The sequence below is a fragment of the Pan troglodytes genome, chromosome 11 (genome assembly GCF_028858775.2).
Source record: "Pan troglodytes isolate AG18354 chromosome 11, NHGRI_mPanTro3-v2.0_pri, whole genome shotgun sequence".
Taxonomy (NCBI): Eukaryota; Metazoa; Chordata; class Mammalia; order Primates; family Hominidae; genus Pan; species Pan troglodytes.
The window spans coordinates 27,076,713-27,097,916 of NC_072409.2; the positions used below are offsets into that span (position 1 = coordinate 27,076,713).

General features: G+C 39.1%; 1 protein-coding gene across 12 annotated transcripts in view; it reads left to right on the forward strand.

Moving 5' to 3' along the window:
• The window catches only part of ECPAS (Ecm29 proteasome adaptor and scaffold), a 123,460-nt gene that overhangs the window by 90,582 nt on the left and 11,674 nt on the right, over positions 1–21,204 (forward strand). For all 12 annotated transcript variants that reach the window (XM_063788425.1, XM_054658940.2, XM_054658938.2 and 9 more), the window contains 14 exons: positions 330–475; positions 901–955; positions 1,761–1,875; positions 2,823–2,891; positions 4,537–4,654; positions 4,917–5,084; positions 8,322–8,401; positions 9,336–9,441; positions 10,203–10,250; positions 11,439–11,560; positions 16,038–16,188; positions 18,213–18,278; positions 19,549–19,638; positions 20,719–20,785. In XM_063788425.1, coding sequence (XP_063644495.1) covers positions 330–475; positions 901–955; positions 1,761–1,875; positions 2,823–2,891; positions 4,537–4,654; positions 4,917–5,084; positions 8,322–8,401; positions 9,336–9,441; positions 10,203–10,250; positions 11,439–11,560; positions 16,038–16,188; positions 18,213–18,278; positions 19,549–19,638; positions 20,719–20,785 — 1,401 coding nt within the window. The remainder of the gene's footprint in view (positions 1–329; positions 476–900; positions 956–1,760; positions 1,876–2,822; positions 2,892–4,536; positions 4,655–4,916; positions 5,085–8,321; positions 8,402–9,335; positions 9,442–10,202; positions 10,251–11,438; positions 11,561–16,037; positions 16,189–18,212; positions 18,279–19,548; positions 19,639–20,718; positions 20,786–21,204) is intronic.

Below are 21,204 nucleotides of genomic sequence, written 5' to 3' on the forward strand. Positions count from 1 at the left end.
GAAAGTAAGTGCAAAATAAGTTTGTTAGTTTTTAGATGGAAGATGAGAAACATCTAGTAGACAAAAATTGCTGACACTAGAGAGATTAGGGATAAGTTTTCATTCTCAGGAACTAAAAAGTTACTCAAGTACCTTTGAAATGTAATTTTGTTTACACTAGGTTCTAGAGTGAATAATTATTGATTCCTTCAGCAACTTTAAACACCTTAGCCATTTAGATTTTTATATAGGATTGTTCTGTTGAGTAAATGTTGATTTGAATTTAATTTTTTCAGGAAACTATGTTGAGTTATTTTAACTCTTTGTTATTTTTCTTTGCTTTTCCCCAGGAGCCAAAGTGAATGATGTGGTTCCATGGGTGTTGGATGTGATTTTAAATAAACATATCATCAGCCCCAACCCACACGTGAGGCAAGCAGCCTGCATCTGGCTCCTTTCCCTTGTCAGGAAGCTAAGTACCCACAAAGAAGTGAAGGTGAGCCATGCTGTATGTGGTCAGCCCTGTTGGAAACCACAGTATTATAAGTAGCAAGGAAAGCATATGAGGGTGAAGGTCATTAACCAGTAGTAGGTATTTTGAAATACATTGTACATGAAGGAATGAAGGATGGTGGCCTGATGTATATAGGCTGGAAGATGATTCTAGCCTTGAAGGAATAAAGTCAGAAGTGCTTGAGATAGGAAGGCTCCGTTGGGGCAATGGTCAGCTTGCATGTGTTAGACTACGTGTAAGTGGTGCAGCTCCAGGTGATTTGGGCCACCTGTAAAGATGAGAGCAAAACAGCGATTGTAACTGGCTTGGATAATAAGACTACAAATTTTGTACACGGTGAGAGCAAGACTCTTATTCTCTCAAAGAGGTAGAGTTTCAGTGTTCTAATGCCTTTTTTCTTCTTTCAGTCTCATCTTAAAGAAATTCAAAGTGCATTTGTTTCAGTTCTATCAGAAAATGATGGTAGGTTGTTGGTTAATATTTGATTTCTAAACTTAATTGAACTTTTATTTTAAATGTTCAAAAACCTGGATTAATGAACATGAAAGAAAACTTTCTTGAGCTGTGCGATTAAAACAATTATTAAACCTTATTTGTTAGTAGTAAGGATAAGCATTATGTTAATGCTTAGAAACCAAAATTTCTAGTTAGGATACAGGAAACTTAGATTCTTTCTCATTTATTGGTTTATACATTAGAACATGTTCCTCAACTCTGCATTTTAAAATGGAGCCGAGGCCTTCTTTAACATTAGTATCTCTCCTAATAGCTTTTTTCTACCTCTGGTTACTTTTCCTCTCTGATTTAAGCTAGGAGAGAGTGAACGTATATGTGTTAAATCTTTCAGTACTAAGCTTTGTTTTATAACTTGTTTTAAACATATGGCCTTGCATTGACTTTTAAAAGTTAGGTCTGAGTGTATTGAGATCTTGTGAGGCTGTTTTATCTCTGATGTATCACTTACAGCCCATGGATAATCTGTCGCTGCACTGTCCAGTGACACTGTATAGGTCCATCAGTATTGTCTAGATTTGTGAACTGGATCTTCTGTGAATGTGGTTCTCATTTACAGTAACTTGTGTGGTGCCATGTCCACTGAAATGATTTATTATTATTTTTAACAAAATAGGCATATTGATTCTGTTTTTATATCTTTACTTTGATATCATTTTGGGTCAGTGTCAACATAACTTTAAAAATTTTGATTTCATAGCAAGTAGACAAAATTTTTTTTAAAGTGATACAATCTTGTCTGACTTTCTTGTAGAACTTAGCCAAGATGTTGCATCAAAGGGCCTTGGGTTGGTTTATGAACTAGGCAATGAACAAGATCAACAGGAATTGGTTTCTACACTTGTGGAAACACTTATGACTGGCAAAAGGTATGGTGAACTTGAAAATTTTAGATTCAAGCCCATAGAGGAAGTCTCTACACATAGTGGGAATATGCTGGAGAAGGAAGATTCGGCTTTCCATTTTTTGGTTTATGAAGCCTTTTCTAAATTGCGAGTCCATAATGGTTGTGCTGTGGATAGCACAATTATTCCAGGGTATACTGTTAACTTTAGGAGCATGCCACTAGGTCAAGCGTCGAAAGTTTAATGGTCTCAGATAATTAATGTATTGGATTAGAAAAATGCCGTAATCACTGTTGGCTAAATGGAAGTTAAGATACGGAGAAGAAGCTTGCATATCATTCATAGTCTAACCCGTGAAGAGTGTGAGGGGAAATCATCTGTGTAAGGGATTGCTGCTTTATGTTGCCTCCCTTGTAGGAAGGATAGTTTTTCATGTGCTACCACATTTAATTCAGTGGAAATTATGTGAAATGTCTTTTTCATCTGTTAATTTGTTCATTCTGAATTCATTTTATAAAATTTGCAGCCTGTTGGAAAGGGCTGTTTTTTGTGTGTGTGTGTTGGAGTCTCGCTCTGTTGCCCAGGCTGGAGTGCAGTGGCACGATGTCAGCTCACTGCAACCTCTGCCTCCCTGGTTCAGGCGACTCTCCCGCCTCAGCCTCCCGAGTAGCTGGGACTACAGGCGCGTGCCACCATGCCCGGCTAATTTTTTGTATTTTTAGTAGAGATGGCGTTTCACCATGTTAGCCAGAATGGCCTCGAACTCCTGACCTAGTGATCCACCCACCTCGGCCTCCCAAGTGCTGGGATTACAGGTGTGAGCCACCGCGCCCGGCCGGAAAGGACTTTTATATCTTGTACACAGTAAATGCTTGATAGGAAGTTTTATCACTTTGTAAATGAATCATATTGGCTAGTTGAATGTTGGTATGAAAAGCTTGAAGCTTATTGAAATTATTGTTTTGGTTTAGAGTTAAACATGAAGTTTCTGGAGAGACGGTGGTATTTCAAGGGGGAGCTCTTGGCAAAACACCAGATGGGTAAGTATGCTAAACCCATTGAATGGTAAACATCTTTAAATATATATATGCATTTATTAGTCTGGTAAATAGAGCAGTCATGAAGTTGATTTCTACCCTCTTAGGAAATGTTATCTATTGGTGGAAGAAGAAAACTTACATGGAAAAAAGTCTGATGTCTTTTTTTTTTTTTTTGAGATGGAGCCTCACTTTTGTTGCCTAGGCTGGAGTGCAGTGGCGTGATCTCGGCTCACTGCAGCCTCCGCCTCCTGGGTTCAAGCGATAGATTCTCCTACCTCAGCTTCCCAAGTAACTGAGATTACAGGCACCTGCCACCACGCCTGGCTAATTTTTGTATTTTAGTAGAGACGGGGTTTCACTATGTTGGTCAGGCTGGTGTCGAACTCCTGACCTCAGGAGATCCACCCACCTCGGCCTCCCAAAGTGCTGGGATTATAGGCGTGAGCCACTGTGCCTGGCAGGCTGATGTCTTAAATTGAGTGTCCTGGGAAACAAACTCTGAGATAGATTTCTGTGTGGGAAATTTACTGGGGAGTGCCCTAGGGGTCACTTTTGGGGGATGGGGAAGCAGGATAGGGCCTATGACTGAGGGAGGGGCAGAACTGCTACCATCGTTTCAGTGGATACCAGCCTCTTGAGGAGCTCCGAGCTGGCACAGGTGGCCTTTCAGAGTTGTTCTGCTTTGAGGCATGGAGCCTGGCCCTTTATGTCCTCTCTGTCACCAGCCATTGGTGGTGGGCTGCTGCGTGGGAGCCCATGATGTTGGGCTCTCAGGGCAGTTGTGGGAGACTGACTAGGCCAACAGTTGTCAGCTCTCAGGCAGCTGAGTCCTGCCGAACACCTGGAAGCATAGCTAGGTGCACCCACTGCCGCTAGTTTTGGGTGGCCTTATCTTAGAGGCCACTACTTTAGCATGTAAAATAAATTCCTTGAGCTTGACTGCCTTTATTTTATCATGCTTTATTTCTACGGATCGTTAGGCAAATCTTTGCTGGTTGCAGGGCCTTGCTGTGGTGTCACACACGAGCCTGCTTCATTGTTGTCTGCAACAGGAGAAAGCTGCAGTTTGTTCCATCGTTGACGTTCCCCCACAGTACACTGTTATCACATCAAAAGTTGTTTTCATTCTACTTACTCTCCTTGTAGACTCCTTCTAAGTTTTTAAAAAAGTGCTTACATTTTACAAAATAACAAAACGATTAGATATTTGAGCCAATATTATTTGTTCAGAGGAAAGTTAACAAGACTCAATCAGAATTAGGGTGGTCTAGCTTAGAAAAGACTTAGGGAAGACAGATGTTGTCTTCCAATGACTCTCTTATGATCATGTGAGATTATGCATAACATAATGAAGAATTATTGAGTTGCATCTCCAGGTGGTGAGTGGACCATGGCTATGGACTTAGAGGTGCATTTAGGTCATTTATCAGCAGCAATGTAGAGGGGTTTAGGAATTGCTAATAGTTGAATTAGGTGACTTTTTATATTCTTACTAACTTGTTTTCTGTCTCCATGGTGATAACTCAATATTAGAAATTGAGTGAAAATTTGATTTTAATATGTCCTAGTAATATTGATGATGTAATTTTTTAGGCTGGAGAGAGAGAAGTATATTATTGCCTACCTCTTTTTCTTTGTTTCCAAGTCAGGGCCTTTCTACTTACAAGGAACTTTGTTCTCTGGCAAGTGATCTTAGCCAGCCAGATCTGGTGTATAAATTTATGAATTTAGCCAACCATCATGCAATGTGGAACTCTAGGAAGGTAAGTTGCTATCACTGGACAATTATTTATTTTTTTCATGCAAACCAAACATGCTACATTGGCAGACAGTGGCAAATGATATGTAGTGCATTTTGTGAAAGTCTGTGCCTGATGAGAAAGCTGAACCCCACAAAGCTGCTATTGATTGGAAAGCCCAATAAATCAGGCTGTATTTAGGCATAAGTTTGGAGGGAGAATTTTTTGCTATGTTAATATTTTACTATAATGGTGCATCTGAGTCACTTCAGCCTATTATTTTTAGGGTGCTGCTTTTGGTTTTAATGTAATTGCTACCAGAGCTGGAGAGCAGCTGGCTCCTTTTCTGCCTCAGCTAGTTCCTCGACTTTATCGTTACCAGTTTGATCCCAACCTTGGCATTCGACAGGCCATGACAAGTATTTGGAATGCGTTGGTCACTGACAAATCCATGGTAAGTGTCTGTGAACCCCTGTGTTAGGAAAACACTGTAGACTGTCCAGGGTCATGCATAGGATTTAAACCCAGTGTCCATCTTCCTTTCTACTTTTTATGCTTACTTGTTTAAACAAATAAATTGTCTTTCATTCCATGATTTCTTCCTTCTTCCAAGGTATCAAAGATGTGTATGGCAACATTTATTGAAATATCCAAAAGGGAAACAATATAAATGTCCACCGGGAAGATGGTTAAGGAAATGATTATGTATTCACACAAATGGAATAGTAAATGTGGATAGGGACTGTTGATGGAATGGAGAATGGGTCATAGTCCCATCTCCAATGAATTCAGTTAGTTGGGGAGACAGACAAGGAGGCAGGCAATTGCCATTTTGTTTTCTCTGTTGGTTTCCTCTCATCTGGCTGTTAATCATGTTCTATCCCACTTTTAGATATTAAGATTTCTCAGGGCTTGTCTCTGAGTATCTTTTGCTCTCTAGCCTTCTCTATATCAATCAGTTCCAAGGCATGTAAATGTCATCTTTATTGTGAAAGTTCCCAACCTTACACTTTTGGTCCAGATGTTACTTGCACTTTAGACATGCATATGTAACTGTTTACTTGAAAATTTCACTTCAGTGTTGTTTCAGAATACCATAAACCCAACATGCCCAGAACAGGACTTAAAAAATAACCTTCCCCCTCTACTCTCACTGTTTACCTGTTTGCCCAAGCCAGAAAACTTGGTGTCATACTTTATTTTGATCTGTGTCTCACCACCACCCCCAGTTGAATCTAGTAGCAAATTCTGTTGATTCTGCTTCCAAAGTATTCCTTGAATCTACTCTCTTCTTTCCCTAATTCTTTACTGATGAATAAGTCATCATCATCTTTTTTTTCTCTTTGCCGTTCTTCATTTAATTATCTACATAGTAGCAAAAGTAATTTTTAAAAATGCAAGTTAGATTGTGCCATTTTGGGTTAAAATCCTTTAGTAGCTTTACAGCTCACTTTAAATAAATTCCATGATCCTTACTATGTCTTACAAGTCCCTGCCCGTAATGTGGCCCCTTCCTGTCTCTCCTGTCTGGTACTAGGCTGAATATGTTTCTATTCTTGGTGGTAGGTACTTGAGGGTTCAGCTTTGAAGACTCAGTGAGTTTTGCTTGCTCCAGGAGAACATGTGGCACTTTTGGGTCAGCCAAGATCTAGTAGGCCAGTGGGCTTTGTAGGTCTGAGCTCAGGACACAGGCCTAGACCCTTGAGACGCGAGTGTCATCTCTATAAGTGAAAGGATTAAGCCACAAGTGTGGATGAGATCATCCATGGAGAATGTTGAGAGAAGCAGACATAGGAAGACATCAGTTTGTTATTTACCTCTTTGTCTTGGTTTTCTTACATGTAAGTAAGGATAACAAAACCTTTCCTACCTACAAAAGTGGAAAAGCCATAAATTTTTGAGAATGTCAGCATTGGTATAAGACTGATTCTACCATTATTTTGTCATTATTACCAAGTTGCTAAGTGTATATCAAAACAGAACAGAGGCTTAAAAAGTAAAACTCATCTTTCATTCTGAACAGTCATGAACCAGGCACTGGGTAAGGTACTGGGGATAAAAAGATGAGTGAGACTCTGTGCCTCAATAACTGCACTGATGATGAGTGAGACACTGTCCCTCAGTAACTGCACTGTTGATGAGTGAGACACTGTCCCTCAATAACTGCACTGACGATGAGTGAGACACTGTCTCTCAGTAACTGCACTGACGATGAGTGAGACTCTGTCCCTCAGTAACTGCACTGACGATGAGTGAGACACTGTCTCTCAGTAACTGCACTGATGATGAGTGAGACTGTGTCCCTCAGTAACTGCACTGATGATGAGTGAGCCACTGTCTCTCAGTAAGTGCACTGACGATGAGTGAGACTGTGTCCCTCAATAACTGCACTGATGATGAGTGAGCCACTGTCTCTCAGTAACTGCACTGACGATGAGTGAGACTGTGTCCCTCAGTAACTGCACTGATGATGAGTGAGACTCTGTCCCTCAATAACTGCACTGATGATGAGTGAGACTCTGTCCCTCAATAACTGCACTGACGATGAGTGAGACTCTGTCCCTCAATAACTGCACTGATGATGAGACACTGTCTCTCAGTAACTTTACTGATGATGAGTGAGACACTGTCTCTCAGTAACTGCACTGATGTTGAGTGAGACTGTGTCCCTCAGTAACTGCACTGATGATGAGTGAGACACTGTCCCTCAGTAACTGCACTGATGATAAGTGAGACTCTGTCCCTCAGTAACTGCACTGACGATGAGTGAGACTCTGTACCTCAATAACTGCACTAACGATGAGTGAGACTCTGTCCCTCAGTAACTGCACTGATGATGAGTGAGACTCTGTCCCTCAATAACTGCACTGACGGTGAGTGAGACTGTCCCTCAGTAACTGCACTGATGATGAGTGAGACACTGTCCCTCAGTAACTGCACTGACGATGAGTGAGATTCTGTCCCTCAGTAACTGCACTGACGATGAGTGAGACTCTGTCCCTCAATAACTGCACTGATGATGAGTGAGACTCTCCCTCAATAACTGCACTGATGATGAGTGAGACTCTGTCCTTCAATAACTGCACTGACGATGAGTGAGACTCTGTCCTTCAATAACTGCACTGTCCTGTACAATAACTGCACCCGACCCCCTTGAGGGTCTCCAGTATAGTGAAATAGTGCAGTTATTGTATGATTTTGTGTGATGCTTCTTCAGAAGGTGCTGTGGGAACAGAGAGGAGAGTACCCAAGCTAATCTTCTCTGGGAAAGGATGGCTAATATGAACCTTGAAGAAGTAGGAGTTAGCCAAGCAAGTAGGACCTGGGAAGGGGATTGTAGGGAGAAGGTGGCATGTGCCAAGGAATGGAGGTGAGACAGAATATGGTACTTTTGGGTCTGGATGAGTCGTGGAAGGCTTTGTGTGCATGCCTGGGTGAATGGACTTCATTCTCATGCACTGAGGAAAATAAAAGCATCAAACGTACATTTTAGAATGATCACCTGGCAGCTTTATAGTGACCAAAGTGGGAAGAGATTTGTGGGCTGAGTGGCCTAGAGAGACATGGAGGCTGTAAAATATAGAAACATGGTCAGTGTGGTTAAGTGTGGTTAACCAGTGTGGTTAAGAGTTGAATAATTTGATTATTGATGGATTTTGCATTTTAAATTTTATCCTTTTGCTTTCATTAGGTGGATAAATATTTGAAAGAAATTCTTCAAGATTTGGTTAAGAACCTTACAAGCAATATGTGGCGAGTTCGAGAATCCAGGTACCATTTTTAGGAATATAAGTTTAGTCAAATAAAACTGAATTATTTTCCCTTCAAAATTTCTAGGTTTTATACTTTGTGCAAAAGGAACAAATTAAAACTACTAAAAAGCTGGCCGGGCATGGTGGCTCACACCTGTGATCCCAGCACATGGGGAGGCCGAGGTGGGTGGATCACCTGAGGTGAGGAGTTCAAGACCAGCGTGGGCAACATGGTGAAACCCCGTCTCTACTAAAAATACAAAAATCAGCTGGGCCCAGTGGCATGTGCATGTAATCCCAGCTACATGGGAGGCTGAGGCAGGAGAATCGCTTGAACCCAGCCAGGGGGCAGAGGTTGCAGTGAGCCGAGATTGTGCCATTGAACTCCAGCCTGGGCGACAGAGTGAGATGAGACTCTGTCTCAAAACAAAGCAAAACAAAAAACTACCAAAAAGCATATTTCTTGTTGGCTACATTAGTTATTTTTCTTTAACTGTTTAAGCTTTGGTCAATGATTTTCCTAAATTGTCATAGTTTATGTAAGTATGAAATCAAAGAAGTTGAAGATTACCTGTTAAATTGGTAGACACCAAGATGTGTTTTGTATTGTCATGACTTTATAGTATAGCATTTCTGTATACAAGTTAGATTCATTCGGTGCCCAGTGTGTACGTGGCAGTGTGCTAGGCCTTGGGGGCACACTGGTGAATAAAAAATGATGTGTCATCTCAAAGGGATTGTATTATAGTTGTGGGAAACAAGCATTTTATAATTGTAAATTACATATATATATGGTATATTTGAGGGACCTGGAGAGAAGTCATTGCTGTTTTGGGGTGAGGGGATGAGAACTCGAATTAGAGGCAGAATCTGTATTCTTTTTTAGTATAAATGTTTCATAGTAAAATACTGACCTTCTTCATCATATATTGAAATGAAATTTTAATTTTCAGCTGTTTAGCTTTGAATGATTTATTGAGAGGAAGACCCTTAGATGACATCATTGATAAACTTCCAGAAATTTGGGAAACGCTTTTTAGAGTACAAGATGATATCAAGGTATTATAGAAATAAATCAGCATTTATATATACAAAAAGTTAAATTGGAATTATTAAAATATTTATGTTGTGTATGTCAAAATTCCATTTCCAGATAATTTTAAGAGACCAATGTTTTCCCCCAAAGTTTCAGTCTTAATGTGTCTGTGAAGTTGCAAGGTTGGGTATCCTTAGATCTAAATTAAATACACTTAGGGAAAAAAGCTGTATACCTTCTTTCAATAGAGATCTCATGATTCTATTGGATTAGGGACAAATAACAGTTTTGGACATAGTAACAGTATTTTGATCAGTTCTGTAAATGGGATTAATTAATTCTCAAGTAATGTGGCCAATTCCTCTGAATTTTTCTTGGGCAATCTTAATTTTAGGTATTTTGATATTTTACCATTAAAATTAGGCACTTCAGTTTTACCTTTCTTTTTGCTTTATTTATTGGAGGCTTTTAAGTGTTTCAGAATTCTCACATAGATCTTTATGTATTTACTTTTATAATACATTTAGTTTCTCAACTGTTAATAGCTAAATTTTTTAAGGTCAAAATAGGTTACAGTTAATGTTTAAAAATTAATAGTATGGCATGGTAATGTGTTCCTTGATGGGCAGAGAGTCTGATGAGATACCAATTTTTTTAACATGATGTGAAATGTAAGATTTTCCACCAATCTCTATAGGGCCTGAGGCAATTAAATTGCAAATTGTAGAGTAGATGATAGTGAAACTCTCTAACTTGTATGATGTCACACTTTTGTCATTTTTAGGAATCTGTACGAAAAGCAGCAGAACTAGCTCTGAAAACTCTGAGCAAGGTGAAAACCCCGTCTTACATTGGGAATGGAGTGGGGCAGGGTTCTGGGTGACCATGACAATGATTTACTTACTGTCATAGGAAAAGACATTTAGTTGCAGTATAATTGGCTTCATGTTGTAGTTCACTACTCTTAGAATGAATGAGAAAGTGAGTGCTGTAAACACTGCAGTGCTAGTGTGTTGAACAGAGTATACTGTGGTCTCTTTAAATGGTGAAATTAAGATAAAACTTCGACTTAACCCTGAAGAGCACATCACTCAGTTAGATCAAGCAACACCTGTCTTTTCTCTTGCTTTTGCTGTGTTTATATATAAAGCTACCTTTCATATTTGTGAGGTTGGAAAGCTTTTTGAAACTAAATTATCTCCCACTTGAACTTGATTTTGTGATATATCAGGAACTTTACATTCTAGTTGCACAAACCTTGCCATAGGTCACATAAGTAGTAAAACCAGGTTTTAAATACAGGTGTTTTCCTGTTTCACATGTGATCTTGACCACTATATTGTGCTGTGACCCAGCGTTATTGATGATGATGATGATGATGATAACACTTCAAAACTTCTTTATTTAATTTTTTATTTTAATTTTTTTTTTGAGACAAGGTCTTACTCTGTCACCCAGGCTGGAATGCAGTGGCGTGATCACGACTCACTGTAGTCTCAACCTCCCGGGGTCAGGAGATCCTCCCACCTCAGCCTCCTGGAGAGCTGGGACCACAGGTGTATGCCACCATGCCTGGCTAATTTTTCGTATTTTTTGTAGAGACAGGGACTCTTCATGTTGCCCAGGCTGGTCTCAAACTCCTGGGCTCAAGCAATCCGCCTGCCTCGGCCTCCCAAAGTGCTGGCTTTATAGGCGCGGGCTACTGCACCCAGCCCTAAACCTTTTTTAAAGTGCTTTCTTACATATTTTCTGATTTGATCATCATCTATTTTGTTCTGTATTTCACAAATTGGAGGACCAGTGCTTAGAGAGTGAAATGCGTTACCAAATTTTCTGTTTAGTTCTTGGCAGACCTAGGACTCAATCTCCGATCTCATTCCTCTGTGTCTCTGTAGTGTCAGAGAAAGTAGATTCACTTATTCTTCCCTGTGGATATGTGAAGTAGAAAGTCTTTTGTCAGATGAATTCTTTATTGGATGAGCGGTCACTTTCACTAACGTCCATGCTCTTTGTATGTGAGGTCTGTGTGAAAATGTGTGACCCTGCCAAAGGAGCAGCTGGCCAGAGAACCATCGCTGCCCTTCTGCCTTGCCTTCTGGACAAAGGAATGATGAGCCCCGTGACGGAAGTTCGAGCCCTCAGGTGTGCATCCGTTGATGAAATGAATGTATTGGATTTGCTCAGTTCCTAGAAATTGTGTTTCTTTCAAGGTTAGATTCTGGAAAATATGGAGAAAGAGGTTTAGGAGAATGACCCTTGGGTCATTTGTGAAAACTTGTGAGTCACAATATTTTCACAGAAACATTCTCATGAGACCTTATTTTTGCCTAGCATTCTGAGTCAAGCGTGTTGTTCTGTTGTCATCAGCCTCTGCTCCCAACAAGCACATCTTCCTGTTACACTCTAGGTCCTCAGGAGCATGTTTGTTCGTTATAATATTTAGTAATATTTCACAGATTATTAGATTTAAGAGAAGCTGTTTACCACCTGCAACGATGAAATATTCAAAAAATGTACTTACACGTTTTGATATAATATATGGCTACTTTAAGTTAAAACCAATAGTGTAGGATTCTAGTTTGTATGTTTTGTTTGTTTTTAAACTACAGTGCTGTCTAGGAACTTTATCTGTTTCATTGTTACTTCACTCTTAAGAGTAGAACAAATTATTAATAATACTGCCAGTGGTATTTCATGGCAAGTAGATAGTTGATGAAAGAGTTTTTTTTTAAGAAGGACTCACCTAACAAATGCAACGGCATGATGCAATTAAGAGTGTCACTTTGGCTGGGCCTGGTGGCTGGTGCCTGTAATCCCAGCACTTTGGGAGGCCGAGGTGGGCGGATCACTTGAGGTCGGGAGTTCGAGACCAACCTGGCCAACATGGAGAAACCCCGTCTCTACTAAAAATACAAAAAAAATTAGCCAGGTGTGGTGGTGCATGCCTGTAATCCCAGCTACTCGGGAGGCTGAGGCAGGAGAGTCACTTGAACCTGGGAGGCGGAGGTTGCGGTGAGCCCAGATTGTGCCATTGCACTCCAGCCTGGACAACAAGAATGAAACTCTGTCTCAAAAAAAAAAAAAAAAAAAAAAAAAGTATCACTTTTTGCTCTCCTCAGTAAAATAATCTAAGTAGTGATCATTAGATGCCCCTAAATCCACTGGGTGAATGGCTGAAGAGAACTTTATAATGATTCAGGGCAACCAGACCTGAACCTACCAATCACTCCTTATAGCACAAAAAGACAACCAGTGCATGGTGATGTGATGGAATAGGAGGAATAGGACACACAGCATTGCCTAGGAAGGATTCTTTGTGTGTGTGTGTGTGTGTGTGTGTGTGTGTGTGTTTTTTTACAAAATTGAACGTGAACTCAGTTTAGCCTGTAGATCTGTACAGGGGAAAGAGGAACATGTTAAATGACATGACTGGAATACAATCAAAGAGGACAAAGGAGAAAAAAAGAGGAGAGAGGAGACTGTTAAAAAAGATTTAAGAAATGCAGTAGATTGCAATGTGTGAGTGAGCTTGGATCCTGATTCAAACATGCCAACTGTTTAAGAAGCTAATGAAACAGAAATTTGGATACTTGATATGAAAAAATCATTAATATTTTTAAAGTGTGAAAATGGTATTATGATTATGATAAAGAGCCTTTGCTTTTAGATATTCATAGTGAAGTTTAGTTAAGGGATATGCTTTCAAATGCAGTCACACGTCACTTAGTGACAAGGATATTTCTGAGAAATGTGTCGTTAGGTGATTTCATGGTTGTGCACACATTAAGTTGGAAAAATGGTGCAGTTAGATTGCTTGATGCAGGGTTGCCACAAATCTGTTCACTTCATGTCTCTATGTCATATTTTGGTAATTCTCACAGTATTTCATACTTTGCATTACTATTATATCTGTTTTGGTGATCTGTGATCAGTGATCTTTGATGTTATTTTGTAATTGTTTTGGAGTTGTATGAACTACACCCATTTAAGATGGTGAACTTAATTGGTCAGTGTTGTGTGTGTCCTGATTGCTCCACTGAACAGCTGTTCCCCATCTCTCTCCCTCTTCTCAAATGTCTCATTCCCTGAGACACAACAATATTGGAATTAGGCTAATTAATAACCCCACAATGCCCTCTGTCTAAATGAAGGGAAGAGTTGCCTGTCTCTTACTTTAAATAGAAAACTAGAAATGATTAAGCTTAGTGAGGAGGGAATGTCATGAAAGCTGAGATAGGCTGAAAGCTAGGCCTCTTGTGCCAAACAGCCAAGTTGTGAATGTAAAGGAAATGTTCTTAATCGAAGTTTAAAGTGCTATGTTAGCCAACACACAAATGATAAGAAAGCAAAACAGCCTTTTGCTAACAGGGAGAAAGTTTGAATATTCTGGATAGAAGATCAAATCAGCCACAAAATTCCCTTCAGCCAAAGCCTAATCCAGAGCAAGGCCCTAACTCTCTTCAATTCTATGAAGTCTAAAAGAAGTAAGGAAGCTGCAGAAGAAAAGTTGGAAGCTAGCAGAGGTTGGCTCATGAGGTTTAAGGAAAGAAGCTGTCTTCATAACATAAAGATGCAAGGTGAAGCAGCAGTTGCTGATACAGAAGCTGCAGCAGGTTATCCAGAAGATCTAGCTAAGATCACTGATAAAGGTGTCTACACTCAACAACAGATTTTCAATGGAGATGAAATAGCCTTTTGTTGGCAAAAGATACCATGTAGGATTTTCCTAGCTAGAGAGAAGTCAGTGCCTGGCTGCAACGCTTCAAAGGCCAGGCTGACTGTCTTGTTAGGGGCCAATGCAGCTGGTGACTAAGTTGAAGCCAGTGCTCATTTACCATTCTGAAAATCCTAAAGCCTTAAGAATTCTGCTAAATCTGCTCTGTGCTCTAGAAATGGAACAACAAAGTCTGGATGACAGCTTATCTGTTACAGCATGGTTTACTGAGTATTTTAAGTCCGCTGTTGAGGCCTACTGCTAAAAAAAAAAAAACAAAAAACAAACAAACAAATAACAACAAAACAAAAACCAAACCAAAAAAAAACCCCAAAGATTCCTTTCAAAGTATTACTGCTCATTGACAGTGTGCCTGGTCACCCAAAAGCTCTGATAGAGAGGTACAAGGAAATGAATGTTTTCATGGCTATTAGCATAACACAACGTCCATTCTGAAGCCCATGGATCAAGGTGTAATTTCAACTTTCAAGTCTTACTATTCAAGAAGTATATTTTGTAAGGCTAGAGCTGCCATTGATAGTGATTCCTTTGATGGATCTGGGCAAAGTAAATTGAAAACCTTCTGGAAAGGGCTTACCATTGTAGGTGCTGTTAAGAACATTCATGATTCATGGGAGGAGGTCAAAATGTCATTAATAGTTCGGAAGAAGTTGATTCCAACTTTCATGGATGACTTTGAGGGGTTCAAGATGTCATTGGAGAAAGTCACTGCATATGTGGTGGAAATCGTAAGTGGGGCCTGAAGACGTGACTGAATTGTTGCAATCTCCTGATGAAACTTGAACAGAAGAGGAGTTGCTTCTTATCGACGAGCAAAGAAAGTGGTTTCTTGAGATGCAAGCTACTCCTGGTGAAGATTCTGTGAACATTGTTAAAATGACCACAAAGGATTTAGAATATTTCATAAACTTAGTTAATAAAACAGCAACAGGGTTGGAGAGGATTGACTCTAACTTTGAAAGACGTTCTAATGTGGGCAAAATGCTATCAAACTGCATCTCATGCTACAAAGAAGTATTTTGTGAAAGGAGGAGTTGATTGATGCAGCAAACTTCATTGTTGACTTATTTTAAGAAATTACGACAGCCACGCCAGCATTCAGCAAACACCACCCTGATTAGTCAGTAGGCATCACCATTGAGGTAGGACCCTCCACCAGCAAAAAGATAATGACTCGCTGAAAGCTGAGATGATCAGTAGCATTAAGATATTTTAAAGTTAACTAGTGTACTTTATTTTAGACATAATGCTATTGCACACTTAATAGACTACAATATAGTGTAAACAAAACTTCTATACGCACTGGTAAACTAGAAAATTCATGTGGCTTTCTTTATTGTGGTGGTCTGGAACAGAACCTGCAGTATCCCCAAGGTATTCTTGTATGATCTTATGGGACTACTGCTGGACATTGTGGTCTGTTGTTGTTGACTGAAATGTCTCATGCAGCACATGACTGTAATACAGTGGCAGGGGGGAATAGCGGCTGTATGTATGGAGGAGGTATAAATGAAACAAAATTGGTCAGATGTTGCTAATTGTTGAACTGGGTGGAGAACACATGGAATTTCATGCCTACTATAAATTCCTACCATAAAATTTCACTATAAATATAAATTCCTACTATAAATAAATACATGGAACTTCATTCCTACTATTAATGAAGGTAGGCTTTTCCTACTTCATTTATCGTTCTACCTACCTCTATGTATGCTTGAAAGTTTCTTTAATAAAAGTTAAAAAAAGTAATGCCCAGACCAGGCTCTGCAACCATGTGAAAATATGCTTTAATGCAGTGAACTGCAGAACATCCTCATGGTTAGATTTGTAGGTCTTCTCACTTTTGTTAAAAGGACTCAGGAGTTGTGTTCCATATGTTTGTAGCATTAACACCCTTGTGAAGATCAGCAAAAGTGCAGGAGCCATGTTGAAACCGCATGCACCAAAACTCATTCCAGCTCTGCTAGAGTCCTTAAGTGTATTGGAGCCCCAAGTTCTCAATTATTTGAGCCTCCGGGCGACAGAGCAAGAAAAGGTGAGTGGATAGCACAGGCATATTGGTAAGTATCATGAGGGAAGAGCCCTGTTAAGATACCAAGGTTCATTTGAATGACACTGTCACTACTGTTACCAGAACTCACCCTCTGTCACCACATGCAGTGTTTTACTGTTTTTTTGGAGAGAGGTTGTCAGCTCATACACTGTCTTGTGAATTGGATGAAAACTGAAACTTCCATCTAAAAAATGAATTAACATTTGTTTAACATAGTTTTTTGTATATTTCAATTTTGTTAGGGCTTGGGATCTATACCTTCAGAGTCCTTCCATGGGCTCCCTTGCCCTGTAAGCAAAGAGTATTTGCACCTAGACTTTGGCATATCTCAAAATCGTTCTGCTTTTTAGGTGTAATGGAGTCACCTGGTCTCTGATCAGGGTCATTTTTATTTTTATTTTTTTGGAGACGGAGCATCACTCTGTCACTCAGGCTGGAGTGCAGTGGCACCATCTCAGCTCACTGCAACCTCTGCCTGCCAGGTTCAAGCGATTCTCTTGCCTCAGCATCCCGAGTAGCTGAGATTACAGGTGAGCACCACCACACCCAGCTGATTTTTTGTATTTTTAGTAGAGACAGGGTTTCACCATGTTAGCCAGGATGGTCTTGATCTCCTGACCTCGTGATCCACCCGCCTCAGCCTCCCAAAGTGCTGGGATTACAGGCGTGAGGCACCGCGCCCGGCCTGATCAGAGTCATTTTTTAAAACTTCAGATGAAACATATTTATTGTGAAAAGTTAATACAGAAGGATAGAAAGTAATCCCATAGAAGGTCTCCCAATCACCACAGTATCATTCCCTGAGGAGCACCTGCTGTCAAAAGTTTCCTGTGCCTTCTCTCAAATTCCTTTTTAGTCATAGGCTACCAAACCAAACAAACATACTAATTTAAAAATAGTATCAGACCGTGAATGTTGTCCTGTGATTTGTTTTTTAAATTAACAGTATCTCATGTCTATATATACACTTATTCTTTTTAATGTATGTATAGTGTTCTACAGTGAGGTGATTTTGAATTTTTGATGGAGAGGTTTTGCAGCATCAAAGGTTTTAAGTGTTCTTTTTTTCTCCGTACGTTTGGCACTGTTGAATAACGTATGTGTGATAACAAGAATCTCATTTTTCTGATTTGCACTCTTTTCCTAGCATTGTCCATTGCCTTTTCAATATTGTATTAGTCGTTTATATTTCTTCTGTGATTGTGTTTATATTCCATGTCTATTTTTCTATTTGACTGTTTTTTTAATTTTTTTTTTATTAGAACTGTTAAACCCTGTTATATACAACATGTTTCCTCTGTTCACTATTTGATCTTTAACTTGCCTAAACTTCTCTAATAACTTACTCTCTTTACCCTTTGCCTCTAATATTGCTGTTCCTTCTTCATTCATTATTTTTCCCTCTTTCAGCAGTAGACTTGCGCCTTCCTGGGTGCCCATAGGATGTTTACTAAGCATTGAGAATTTGGAAACATAAATTCTAGTCTAAACTTTGTAGCCCTAGGCAAGTCACTTGTGTATGCCTTACTTTTCTCCTTTATCATATCTGGATAGTGTTAACCTCTCCTTCAGCACAGTTGTTAGATTAAAATACCTTCATAGATACGAAGGGTGATTACAAAGTTAAAGAACTGCACGTATAAAATTTTCTACTGCTTAGATACAATTTTAAAAACCTTAGAAATTTGTTTAGTCAGTTCCTTTATTTAGTGGATGGAGAACCTCAGGCTCAAGAAGGCTGGATGACTTGCCCAGAGCCATACTATGCTGATTTCTTAACTGTTATCTGAATTTCTCACCTGTAGTGTGGTGCTGGATCTCCTGGTAAATTGTTGAGTGTAGGTCAAAAGAAATTAGAGTTAGACTTGATGTTTGCCTTTGTTATAGCTACGGATTATTTTTTTTTTAAGTTCTTTAGTTTGGAAGTGAAAGTCTTTTATGGGTGTTTGTGCGGATTATTCCTAATTAATTGAATGTGCCGAGTGACTTTAATTTCTCTTCTTTAGGCTGCGATGGATAGTGCTCGGCTTAGTGCTGCCAAATCTTCTCCAATGATGGAAACAATCAACATGGTGAGTGTCTTAAATAATAATGAGAGGGTTTGTTTGCGTACCTGAAAGTGTAATTCTTCAAAGTCTTCAGGCTACGTTAAATGAAGCAGAGACTTATGGGATGAGTCAAGCAGCTGTTGTGACTCCAGTTTTTTCTTAGTATATTTCTCTTTTCTTCTCTGTTACTAAGTGGAATAAATAATTCCCCAAATACCAGAAACAGTTGGTCCAAATTTGTATTACAAGAGACAACAACATATCAAGAGCTCTCTATAAATTTACATCTGTAGTCTTTTGATCTGCCTATTTAGAAAGGTTCAGAGTTGTGCCTGTGCCTAATAGTTACCTTTGGGAGGAACTAGGAAAGTTATAAGCTGGAGGTATTTAATGAAGTAGGTAACATAAAGGTATGTGAAGAGATTGGGCAATGTCGATATGTTGTTTTAGTCATAGGAAGGCATTTGCAGTAAAGGGCTGCTTGGCACTCTGAGGTTCTGATTTCTAAAGTTCCTGGAGTCTTGGTAAAGTTACTCTGTTGTGCATTCCCTGTAGTGGTTAGTTAGCTATGATTGTGTTTACTGGAAATTAGTTTGCTAAGCAGATCTGTACCTTTAGCAGGACTCTGAAGGTATAGATCCAACCCCTAAAAAAACTGAAGTGTACAAAAAACTATGTTAAACTGGTGAAGAGAAGTAGCTATTTTTTAGTGCCTGCTGGGGGAGTATTACCAAAATTTGGTCTAAGAATGTTATGTCTTAGTTGGATTATTGGGGGGAAATAAAAATTTAAAGAAATAGGAATAGTTAGTGAATACCATTTAGTTATATTCATTAGTAATAGAAAACATGTTAATTGCATTTTCAAAAATAAAGGCCAGCAATTTATAGGAAAAGTCATCTAAGAAGTTGACTCATTAGAGGGGGTTTGGTAGGGTAGGCCCACTGTAGAAGATCAATATTTAGTTTAGGTTTTTTATATAAACATGGATTGATAAAGAGGAAGTAGGCCCAGAAAGATTCTTCATTCTTGAGTAATCATTATTTTTCTTTTTTAGCAAATTGATGTTTTTCATTTTTTTGTTTGTTTTTAGTGTTGAATCACTGATGAATAATTTTTCTGTTTGTAGTACAATAGTGGTTTTAATATTGAAATCAGAGCAGAAGCAAGCAGTGATTTTTCAACTTCATGTCAAATCCAGTGGGTACACGTTTGACAAGGGCAGTTTTTAATTGAAGATGTGGTCCTGACTTATTTGCCAAGGCTTACCTTTATATTTGTCCTTTTTCAAAAGTGCCTGCAGTACCTTGATGTGTCAGTGCTGAGCGAGCTAGTTCCTAGGTTGTGTGAACTGATCAGAAGTGGTGTAGGTCTTGGAACTAAGGTAAGTATACTTTCCACAAGAGGAAATGTGCATCTTCATTAGTTCTGGCCATAAGGATATAACAGCCATCATGTTTGAAATTCATGTTTTACCACAAAATCTAATATTATTATACACTAACCATTTTATTTCTGTGGTTGCACTGATAACTGAAAACATGTAACTGGTTCAAGAAATAAAACATCTAACTGTTCCAGTAAGTATTATCTTATTTAGTGGAATCATTTCTGTTCTCTGGTTGCCGTGTACATACCCTCTGGGTTGTCATTCATTAGCAGTTCATGGAAATGCACATCCAGTTATTAGGGCATGGATTGTTTTAGGTGGCAATTGCATTTTTCACAGAGGGGTCAGCAGTGTTTGAATAGAAAAATGTCCTAGTTTTCAAGATCTTTGAAGGATCAGACACCCCCCTACCACCCTTTTAACAACAAATTAATAACTCACATTTTTTCTTATGACAAAATTAACACTTGCTGGTATTTTAAAATTTTAGCATTTATAGATTAGGAGAAAGTTAAAATAAAAATTGTCCAGAATTTTGCCATACAGAGATAACTGCTGTTAATATTTTGAAGTGTTTCCTTCCAGTCTTTTCTGCACATGTATCTTCTGCAGTGTCCTCTTCTAATGGCCGTGTGATACTCCACTGTATGGACGTAACATCATTTATTTTACTCCATCAAGGAACATCTGATTTGTTTTCAGTTTTTGAAAAAAAATAGTAAAGCACTGTGATGAGTGTCTTCAGGCACACCTGAAGATATTTGGTTAAATTTCTGGAAATGGAAATGTTAGCACAGTGATGGACAAGATGACATATTTTGCTTTTCCAGAAGATTGTACCAGTTTTCTTTCTTTTTCACAATGTCTGAGATCACCCATCTTTCTCTTGGAGGTTTAAAAGAAAAATCTCTGCATTACTAGTTTAAGAGTTTGCCTTTTTCTATATTGAGTCCTGGAGGGGGTATTAGGCTTCATGTATTTTATATGTTTAAATTTTTGGCACCTAAGCCAATGGTTTGGTAGGTAGAACATTGCGACCATCAGATTTAGACCTTTGCTTTTGTAACCCTGTAGGGTGGCTGTGCCAGTGTCATTGTGTCATTAACTACTCAGTGTCCTCAGGACCTAACACCTTACTCAGGTGAGTTTGTCAAGGGATGTGTGGTGATATTTTTGCACAGCCCTGTCTTGTGTGACAGAGTTTTAAAAAGGAAAAATACTTATCATTCAGACCTACTTGTGATGCTGTGTGCCTTTTCTCCCCTCAGTCCCCTGACTCCTTCATTTCTTTGTCTGCAGGAGGTGCAGAGTTTATCAAGTTTAGCAGCTTTTCACTGTTCATAAACATTTGATTATTCCTTAGTGGTATAAGGAGGTAAAAGTATCCTCTTTTCCACAGGACTTACCATTGATAGCTGATTTTACATCAGCATTTTTCTCTTCTTAGATTGGCTTCTAGACTGGACTAGTGTTCTTTATATACCTGGCTCTCATTTTTGCAACTTTTTCCATGATATTCTAGTTTAATTTTAACTTTATATCATGTAAAAGGAAGCAAAT